Source organism: Sciurus carolinensis, chromosome 7, assembly GCF_902686445.1.
Source record: "Sciurus carolinensis chromosome 7, mSciCar1.2, whole genome shotgun sequence".
NCBI classification, from domain to species: Eukaryota; Metazoa; Chordata; class Mammalia; order Rodentia; family Sciuridae; genus Sciurus; species Sciurus carolinensis.
The window spans coordinates 54,131,875-54,143,024 of NC_062219.1; the positions used below are offsets into that span (position 1 = coordinate 54,131,875).

At 41.4% G+C, this 11,150-nt stretch overlaps 1 protein-coding gene across 9 annotated transcripts in view; it reads right to left on the minus strand.

Annotated features, from left to right (window-relative positions):
- Positions 1-1,780: 1,780 nt before the first annotated feature.
- LOC124988397 (uncharacterized) overlaps positions 1,781-11,150 on the minus strand; it is a 169,944-nt gene continuing 160,574 nt past the window's right edge. For 4 of the 9 annotated variants that reach the window (XM_047557887.1, XM_047557884.1, XM_047557886.1 and 1 more), the window contains 3 exons: positions 8,910-9,030; positions 4,624-4,751; positions 1,781-1,965 (listed from right to left, as the gene is read on the minus strand). In XM_047557887.1, coding sequence (XP_047413843.1) covers positions 1,840-1,965; positions 4,624-4,751; positions 8,910-9,030 — 375 coding nt within the window. In that variant the 3' untranslated portion in view covers positions 1,781-1,839. The other 5 variants (XR_007109424.1, XR_007109426.1, XM_047557888.1 and 2 more) reach the window with 5 other exon arrangements.

Sequence of the window (11,150 nt, forward strand, 5' to 3'; positions counted from 1 at the left end):
TAGATGCCCTTTGGTGGGTATTAACATAAGATCCAAATATGATCATAGTCTGTGCCTATTAAAAGGGTTCAGCCAAATCCACATATCCCATCTTTGTGGGCCTGTCCTCTGGGAACACCCAACTCCTGGTACCGGTTCTGTATCAACCATGGGCCAATAAGAAGACAGAAATCACATAGTAATTCATACAGGGGGATTAACATAATTATTAACTATACCAAAGGATCAGCATAATGTGGGATTGTCTGATAAGTAATAAATGCTAAAGAATATAGGGATTGCAAATAGAGGAGCAGCCACTGCCTTCCAAGACTGAGATCCAGACGTCATCGGAGAGTACCTGGACAAGGCTTACAGGAGGACAGATGATTTCTCTGAGGTGACAAAACCACCCAAAGAGGTGCTAGAGGAATCCCTTCAGAAGAGATGCCAGAGGCCCTCTATCCTGAAGTGCATGCATTGCATTGCTGGAACCAGACATGGTACAAGCCACGCTTAAGAACTTGAGGCTGCTGAAGCCACACACACTGAAAGGGTCTGCTTAGAGGATCACACCAGAACCTGGAAAGGAAATCCTTCCTCCCACGGGTTTGCTCCAGCACACTCTTCTGACAGAGCTTAATGTTTGCCAGTTGACAAAGAGGAAACATTTACAAGGTCCAGATAAGTTATTGCAGAACAGAAAATGAAGGGTGAATCTGAGCTGACATATAACAAATTGATGACTTGTATGGTATCTTATCATGTTGAAGCTTGAGTTTAGATATCAAAGTTATTGATCTTCCTCTTGTCTCTTGTTTTTTATATTCTTTTTCTGAAATAAGTTTGTGTGCATTTAGATATTTAATCCATTTGGAATTTATTGTGGTACAAGGTGATGACTTAGTTTACTTTGAATAGACTCAACCTTCTCCATAATTAGAAAAGACTCATGTCATATATGTGTTAGGTTTTCATTTCCATAATAAATATCTGAAATAATCAACTTAAAAAGAAGAAAGGTTTACACAATTTTGAAGGTTTAATTCCATGGTCAATGGGTCCCACTTGGTTTTAGGCCTGTAGTGAGACAATAAATACTTCATGGTGGGAATATGCAGCAGAGGAGGCTGTTTACCTCACAATAGCTTGGAAACAGAAGAGAGAGGAAGGGCTGGGGCATGCCTCAATGACATAACTTCCTGCCACTAGGCCTCACCTCTTAAAGATTTCACCACCTCCCAGTGGCACTATGAACTGGGGATCAACTCTTTAACACATGGGTCTTTGGGGACATTTAGGATTTCAACTATTGGAATATATACTTTTAGTCTAATAACTAGTAATAAATAGCAATATAAAACTTTATGTACATTGTTTCTCTGGTCTATTCTGTTCTATTCATCTGTTCATTTATTGTTTTACCCAAGATAGATTTTTGTGTGAATAACAACAAAAAAGACTTGGAATAAGACTTTACTAAAGTCTGAGGAGAGCTTTGGCATTTGTAGGAAGAATAAAAAGACTGAAGAGGGATGGTATTCTTAAGTGAAATGAATAAAATGGTGTTTTGAAGTTTACTGGGATGCAGCTCTATTCGAATAGTGATTTTTCACTTAGTAAACATAGCCCAGTAGAAGGACCCCTGTCTTGACTGTCCCACCTACCTAGTAACTTTCAAAGTCACATTGAGAGGCTGTGATTGGCCAGCAGCAAGGGATAGCTTGTGGGAATATAAATCAATGCAAACTATCTTCCAAGATAATAGATAATAAAAAATAGATAAAAGGTTCAATGGGGGTTAGAGTCATTTTTATTCATTCAAATGCTCATAGAAATAAAATTTGGAAAAAGATGTGATTACCAATCAGGTCCAAATGGGATTCTGGATGGAGCTGTTTGGACTTGAAAAGCTGTAAGTTGAACATTTTCTGCCACATTGGGTAGGAAAACCTCATCCGTCCTCTTTTTGTGTTTAATGGGTACCTGTAATATTAAGTACATATTATTGTTTTTTAAAATGATGGTGAATAATTCTTGGTATAGCATAATAAAAGATCACTGTTGGGCTGGGGTAGTAGCTCAGTGGTAGAGCACTTGCCTGGCATGTGCAACACATTAGGTTCAATTCTCAGTACCACATATAAATAAGTAAAGTAAAGGTCCATTGACAAGTAAAAAATATTTTTAAAAATTTTTTTTAAAAAGATCACCCTTATTAATGAAACTAAAATCATTGGTTCACTGGGCTACACCTTTAGTGTGCCTTCTCATATGTACTTTGCACTTGTTATTTAGGAACTGGTCAAGAATGAATCCATCAGTGAAAAGCCATTTCCAGCTAAGGAAGAAGAGACTTACCTGCTTGAAGTAACCCTAGAATTTTGCCATTTATGTTAGTGCAGTGGTATATTTTAGAAAATCATTTGTGTTCCTACATTCCAGCCGCACATAACTTCCTCGTCAGTCAATGTTTATCTGACCTGTCTCATAAGGCCTTGCTTAAGAAGCCAGACCTTAGATAGGTCTGAAATGGTTCCAACTAACTTTGTGCCTTTCCTGGCCTTCAGGATTTTTACCTGGGGTCCCTATATTATAAACAAGGTAATGGAACCACAATATACTTCATTATAGGGTTTATATACTTAGTAGGGCAATGGCCAATCAATAATTAGCCCTGACCATCACCCTCCTAAACCCCTCAAATATTCATTCTCTCCACTTAGGCACTTAGACTTTTCAATCACAAAAGCTGTGATCACCAGTACCCCCAAAGTATGCAGAGTTTTCAGGGGTGAAACAGGTACTAACTGAATCTTGAAAGGCCCTGTGGTCCCACACATACATACTGAACTTTGCTTCCTTTTAGAAAAGGCTTTTGCAGCCAGCAACAGTGGTGCATGCCTTTAATCTCAGTGGTCACCAAAAAAGAAAGAAAAGTCTTTTGCAGAAATTAATAGACATAAAGCTTGCCCTTGTGTATCTATCAGCACTATATCCATACATTCAACTGTGGATCAAAAAATATTTGAAAAAAATTGCATCTGTTTTGAACACATTTTTCTGTCATTATTCCATAAGCAATAAATTTCCATAGCATTTACATTGTGTTAGGTATTCTCGGTAATCTAGCGGTGATTTGAAGTACATTGGTAGATGTATGTAGGGTGTATAAAAATGCTATGCCATTTTTTTTTGCCTTAAAATCTGTACTCTTTATTTAAAATATTCAAAAAAAGATATGTTTAAATGTACCTTAAGAAAAGTTGAAGTAGTAAGACAACTTATAGTTTCAGAAACTAATTTTTAAGCTCAATATCAGAAAATATTTTTAAGAATAATTTTTTTTTTATTTTTAATAAGGAACTTAAACATCCATGGATTTTGGTGTCCGTGGGAGTCCTGAAACCAATCCCCCTTGGATACTGAAGGTTAACTGTACTAGACTTTCACATTTTTGGGGAAAGGTGACTGCACAAAGATTGGTGAGCTGAGCCCATGGTAATCATTAACCACATGGCTCTGACTGGTTAAGGTCTCAGCTAGTTTGTTTCCAACCTGTTTCTCCCCTCTTTTAAGTTTAGAAATATTGCAGTAAACTTTTAGACTAATAACTAGACTACCAGTTGAAGAATTACCCCTTCAAACAACTTCTTAGAATGACATTTTGGTTGAAGAAATGATTATATCTTATTTCTTATTTTTTCTTAAGAGGAGGAATTCTTTTTTTTTTTTTGTTTTTTTTTGTTTTTTTTTTTTTTTTGGTGCTGGGAATCGAACCCAGGGCCTTGTGCTTGCAAGGCAAGCACTCTACCGACTGAGCTATCTTCCCAGCCCCAAGAGGAGGAATTCTTAAATGTGTTGATTAGATATGCAAATCTCTAGAGGGAACTCTGAAAGATATCGGAGCAAAAAAAAATACTAAGAAAGTGTAGAGAAGGTACTAGAAGAGGATGTAAATGTTGTTTTATATCAAGTAAAAGCTGAAATATTTTTAAAAATTCTTCTAATATGTGCCACTCTGCATTCCAAGAATTTCCTTGCAGAGCAAATTTTTCATGTGGTTTTTTTGTTTTGTTTTGTTTTTTGATATTTTTTTGGTACCAGGGATTGACCCCAAGGGTGCTTAATCACCAAGCCACATCCCCAGCCCTTTTTAAGTATTTTATTTAGAGGCAGGGTCTCATTTAGTTGATTAGGGTCTTGCTAAGTTGCTGAGGCTGGCTTTGAAATCCGGAACCTCCTGCCTCAGCCTCCAGAGCCGCTGGGATCACAGGCGTGCACCACCGTGCCCAGCTCTCATGTGTTTTAAAATGACTTCTGAAATTCTTTATTTCTGCTCTATCAGGGAATCCAACTAAGGGAGCTAATGCTGCTAATTAATTATTGTCGATGATTGAAAAAATTAGAGATACAACATAATTGGTACTTGTTTCTACACCCATTAATTGACTTGTAATTGAGAAAGTGTCATTGAACTTAATGATTTGAACCTTAGAATTATTTTTATACAAAACCAAAGTACCTAGATAAAATCTTTACATACAATTTTTCCAATATAAGTTTGAAGTGACCTTAAAACCATGACATCAGATTTAAATTTTTCATTGTTTCATACATATAAGTGAACTTATCATTACTTACAGTCTTTGGTCTTTGAATCCTTCTTGTTATTTTATTGCCCATAAGATTACTCTTTAAAAAGTGTTGGTGGGAGTATCTAGATGAAGTAGAAGCAGAACTTAGGGAGCAGTGAGCCTGGGATAAAAGGCCTATAAAGTTAAAAATGTTATGAATTAGATTTTTGGTTGCAATGTATAGGCCCAGATTTAATTTATAAATTTTAGAGTTTAAAATCTGTTTTGAGTGACGATGTCAAAATTTGGATGGAGTTTTTTGCCTGAGGATCACATGACAGGAGACTTGGACTTTGGGAAGCAGAAGTAGCTAGACTGAAAGCTAATCAAATTAATTGACATGGCAACAAACTGGATTTACAGGATGAGGAACAGCTCACAAATTTCTGACTCAAGCAACTGAATATTTGGCAATACCATTTGATGAGATGGTGCCTCCTCCACCCCAGCAGGAGTCAGCCTGGAGGAGGAGAGGAAGACAGATTTCATTTGACCTGTTGAACTTCTGAGCAGGAGACACCTGAGTGTAGACATCCAGGAGTCATTGGCTATATGGGTCTAGAGCTTGGAGGGGAGTTTCGAGCTGCAGGTGTGGACTTGGCCAACAATGATTAAAGCCGTGGGAACACAGGCAATTATCATCCAGAAACAAGGTGAGGAGCAGAGGCCAGACAGACAGAGCCCTGGATAACCCTGATGTAGAGGTTGGATACTGGAAAAGGAGACTTGGAAGCAGCAGCCAGAGGAAGATAAAGAAACCACAAGCCCAGCACTATGGGCACAAAGGGAAACAGGAACTTAGGAGAAGGGGTGGTCATGTGATTCACTGCTGCTGAAGCAGGAGGTGAGGACTTCATGGTGTCCATTGTGCTTGGAGACATGGAAGTTTTGTTGATCCTGGCACAAGTCTCTGCAATGAAGAGGTAGGGACCAAAATCAGATTGTTGGTAGTGTGGTGGAGAACTGAGTGATCCCCAAGTGCCATTCTTCCCTTTCTTCTTTAGTAATAGAACTCCAAACATTCTGTTGCTCACGCACAATCCTAGAGTAAAAGCTACATTTCCCAGTCTCCTTTGCATGATCTAGATAAGTGCTGGCCAAGGTGACATGCAGATGTGTCCTATATGACTTCTAGGAACTTTCCTAGAAGGCACACTAAGGGAGCAGTGGACTCTTATTATTATCTTCCTCCTTCCTGTTGGCCAGGAAGTGTAAGCAGCCATCTTGGATCATGAGGTGAAGGCCACACAGGGAGACTGGCAAGTTGCAAGAGAAACCTGGGTTCCCAGTGGTGTCAGAGCCACCACAATAGCCAACTCTAGACAGACTCTCTCTAGACTTTGTTAATTAGGAATAACTTTCTTATATTGTTTAGCCGCTGTTATTATTTTAGGTTGTTTGTACATCCTCATTCAATCCTAATAGCTATGAGTTGAAGAGTGAATTAAGTAAGTGAAATAAAGTGCATTAAGAGACATCATTACCCTATGTACGTGTATGATTACACGAATGGTGTGAATTTGTGTCATGCACAACCATAGAAATGAAAAGTTGTACCCCATTTGTGTACAATGAATCAAAATACAGTCTAAAAATAAGAAAAATAATAAAGTTCCCCTCTGTATCCTTTTAGTAAAAAAAAAAAAATTAAAAAAGAGTAAGTAAAGGCAACTCCTTAAAGTGTGACTGTGAAGGAGAAGAGGAAAGTCAGCAGCAGGGGAAGTATGTGATCAAAGGAGGCCTTTATTTTACAGTGGATTTTATGTTCCTGGCATAGACATGATCAATATATAATTGCTGGTTGCAGGATTAGAGAGATGCACAGATGGGAAATATGAGTGTGAGAAAGAAAGTAGATGAAGAATTCAAGGCCCCTGAAAAGTTAGGAGCAAATGGGATCCTGTCCACAGGATTGGCCTGGGGGAAGAAAAGGGATAGCATATTAGTCGTCTGTTGCTATAATGAAATACCTGAGTCAAGCTAAGTGTAAAGAAAAGAGGCTTCTTTAGTTCACAGTTGTGGAGATTCAAAGTTCAAGGTAGGATGGCGGGGTAGAGGCCAGGAGGGAGAGACCCAATTGGTCCAACCTCAAGTGAGAGGTTCATTTTGGGAGCACTTGTGAGAGCAAGAGATCACCTTTGGAAATATGAAGCCAAGCAGTGAATCAGGTTAGAATCGCCCTGTGACAAGTCCTGTCTTGAGAGTTCAAGGGGTCCCACAGGAATCATCTTAACAATGACCTAAGTACCCCCACCCCTAAAGTCCCACCACCTTCTCAGCATTGCAGTGAGGACCATGCTCCTGACACATGAATCCTTGGAGAACGCGTTTGAACCACATCCAAACCAGAGCCAGCATCTTTTCCATTTTCACAGGAGGGAAGGAGACGCATCCGAGTATAAATGCCTTTAGTCAGTTCATCTCAGTGTTTTTTGGTTTTGTGAGCCAACTGATTTCATTTCTTCCACATTTTGAGAGAACTGCTTTAGAACAAATGGTAGTTTCCCAGGACTTGCAAGATCCTGGGGGAATCCATGTTACTGCCAAGTAAAGTGAGCTTGACCTTGTCGTGCCTGTGCTTCTGGCGTGGGGGACAGGGACACTGCCATTGTTGCTGTTGCAGAAGGGAGAGAGATCTGGAATCCTCCAAGATTCCAGCTGGATACCAGCTGAGGGAGGGAGGAGCAGGAATGTAAGGCCATTTGTTACCTTTCAGCACTACTGTGTAGGTGATAGCTGACTGTTCCTCCAAGGGCTGTGAGTGGATCTAAATGTAGAAAGTTCTTGCAAACCCCTCCTCTCATTGCAGTGAGAAGCAGGTGGAGCTGAGGCCTGGGAGCAACGTCTACCTTCACTCCCTGGGAAAGGGGCTTCCTGCCACTGCTGCCCCACCCCCAGACCTGGGAAGGGGCTTCCCAACTGCCTGCTGCCCCACTCTGGTTCTCCATGAATGTGCTGGTGCTAGGGGACGTGGATGGCAGTTCACTAGGACACATGAACCCAAAAGGGTGTTAAAAAGATGCTTGGCTACACTGGAGGCAGCAGAAGGGAAAGGAGAGAAAACTCATTTCCAGGGACTGTGGTGAGCACAGTGCAAGACATGGAGCTGCTCGGGATCAGTGGGTCAAAATAGGACCCTGAATGCGCTTGATGCTCTGTCTTTGGACTGGGGCAGAAGTGACAGGGGCCAGGTAGGGGATGCCAGTGCCCATGGAGAAGCAGAGAGGGGGGCCCTGTGGGCTTTACCAGCAAGCCCAATTCTGCTGAGTAAACCCACTGTAACTTGATCTTTGACTTTGCTCCTGAAAGACTGTTTTCTCAGCTATGACACATTGGTAAGTAGCCAAAAGGAAACACAGATAAAGGACAAAACACATGTATGGAACTATAGTAACCAACATTTGCATGATTACTGTCCCTAGACTATTCTAAGTGTTAGATATGCATTATTTCATTTAATCCTCAGAACAAGTCTGAGGTAAGCCCATTTTACTGCGAGGCCTGTCTAAGGTCACACCAGCAGTGACAGCATTCTAGCTATCTTCCTCCAAAGCCCATACACTCAAACCAATAGGCCATGCTTTTTTTTTTTTTTTTTTTGAGTGCTGGGGATTTGAACCCAGGGCCTTGTGCTTACAAGGCAAGCACTCTACCAACTGAGCTATCTCCCCAGCCCCTAGGCCATGCTACAGAGCACGAAGGAAGGGGCTTGGGACTGATCCTAACAACAGGACAACCAGGGTTAATGATATTTGTCATATTCATGATAAATCTAGAAGAGAACTTAGACTTTATTTAGTCCTCCTCTTAAAGAAGAGGAAGCGAGGTTAGAGTCATCCCTGTCCACTGTTCCATTCTGCCTGCTGCTTGCACTACCCAGAGGGCTATTTTGATTGCCATTTTCACAGGACTGCACAAACTCAGCACCCAAGAAGCCTGATGTACCTCATGAATAATATCTGAGAAATGCGGTCACTGGTGTCCCAAATCATTAAGATGCTTTAAAATCCAGTGAAGTACTCAATGTTCTTTAAGTGGTATATTCTCCCAGGACCAGTTGTTATTGATTGAAACATTTTAGATGTCAGAATTCCATGGTGGAGTAAATTAGAAAATTCTGACAATAAATCAGAGTTAAGATCCATTCATCCATGTGCCATTCATTCATCCAACAAACATCATGGAGGACCCAGTCAATAGCCACTGTGTTGTTATTGCTAGTCAGTGAGGACCTCCTGCAGTTCATACCCCTGTGACTGGATGACTCTTCTAGCCAGGGGAGGGCATGCTTACCGCCTGGGGAGCTCATCTGGACAGACAGCTGCTTGGGGTCAGTAAGCTGACTCTGTAATTCTTCTATGCGCTGGAAAGCGTCCAGCTTCACACTGCGCTCCTGGGCAAGTCGGCTTCTCGTCTGAGGGCAAAGGGTTTGGGAAGCGGAGAGGCTTTGTGACATTCTCTTTAGTTCTCTCAGTTCACAGGAAGTTCGAAAGGTCCCAGGCTCCCTGATGATGTGCACCAGTCTCAAAGTCCTGGAGAGGCTGAACTCAGCCTTCTGAGAACCAAGAGCTTTAGGAAGACCAAGAACTCAACTAAGAGGAACAAAAACAACCCTGGAATCCCTGAAAGGAAGCTGGGCATGCACTTACATTATATTTTTTGTTTATTTCCCAGGGTAGGTAGAGAAATAGGAAAGTTAGGTCCTAGTTCACACAAGACCTTGGAGGCCAAGCAATGACATCTACATCAAGGACCCGTAGAAGCCCTGAATGGTTTCAAGCAGAGAAAAGAATTGATCTCCCTCAATCTCAGCAGGGTATCTGCTGGGAGAGCCCTGAGTACATCTCCCTGGTCTGAGAGAAGGCCCACCCCAGGGCCAATCTTCACGTTTTCTTGGGTAGCTGTCCCCTTGCATGGCTGATCCATAGTCCCCCAGTTAAGAGGAGCCGAGGCCAAAGTACACCTACCTCATCTGCATAGATCACAAGGATTTTTTCCTTTTACACGAATCATCTCCTAATTGTTTTTAATTATTAAGAAAGTATTACATGCTGTAGTGGGTTTAATACTGTTCTCAAAATTCACATCCACCTGGAACCTCAGAATGTGACTGTATTTGGAAATAGTCTTTGCAGGCAGGCATAATGAAGTTAGCATAAGGTCATACTGGAGTTAGAGTGGGCTCTACATCCAATGACTATTGTCCTCATGAGAAAAGGACGGGGTAAGGATATGACACAGAAAATGACGGGATGATGGTGCAGAAACTGGAGGGGTGTAACTACAAGCCCCAGAATGCAGAGGATTGCCAGTTGTCACAGGAACTGAGAAGGACATGGAACAGAGACTTTCTCAGAGCCTCCTAAAGGAACCAATGTTGCCAATACCTCCATTACAGACTTCAGGCCTCCTGAACTGTGATAAAATTAATTTCTATTGTTCTAAGTCATCCAGACTGTGGTAAGCCATCTAGTCTGTGATAATTTATTATGACAACCCTGGGAAACTAATACACATGCCAATCTCAAAAATTCAGCCACATGTGTGCTCCTGCACACGCGAAGCTGTCTGAAAATGGGAAGAGGGCTGGCCTTGTGTGAGTGGATGCTCTCAGCTGGAGTTCAAATTTCAGTAGGTTGTCAGAGCTCCAGAGTTGAGGAAACTTCCTCATATAAAGTAGGTCCAAAGTCCTTTCATATATTCCAGGTATTTGTGGAGGATCCACAGGGGAAACGTGTCCAGATTTTTTGAGCCAGGCCAGAGTTAAATAAATCTGAGAAATACTAGCAGAGAAAAAAAAGACATGCCTACTAAGAACCTATCTTGTGTCGGTATCTCCATCTGCTTCGCAGAGGAAGATTTAGTGACCTGGTCAGCATCTCTCAACCAGGTAGTTGCAGAACCAGGATGTGAGTCTGGGTCTACCACCTGATTCTGAGACCTCATACTCCCAAATACTATCCGTTTCTGAAGCTTCATACTCCCAAAATATATAAACAGTCAACATTTATTAAGAGCTATGTATCAGGGCCTGTTATAAGTGCTTTGAATTACCTAACATATCTTTATCCAAATTCCATGAAGTAAATATATGGGAAAACAAAGCACAGAGAGGCCACAGACCTCTCCCAAAGCCACACAGCTGGACGGCTGGGGGTGTAAACCAGGCAGTCTGATTCCAAGACCTATGTTCTAACTGACCTCTCCAGGCACAGGAGACAGGAAGGGACACTGATGCTCTCTGAGGTCAGGGAGCCATTACCTGCCCACAGAGGTGGAGGCTAGAGATGAGGTAAAGAAACCACGAATGGCCTTGGGGGCTCTTGCTGGTTGAGGATTGCTCTTTGTGGTGGGGAAGCCCAGGGGTACATGAGCTGGCAGAATAGCTAGAGGAATAGTTTAAAAAGGACAAATGGTTTTGACATATATGTAGTGAAAATGTGTATTTATTGAAACCTCAAAATATTTTTTCTGACTACCTCTAGAATCTCTGCCATTAAATAATTAACTGTTGACTCTAGAATTTTGGCAAAT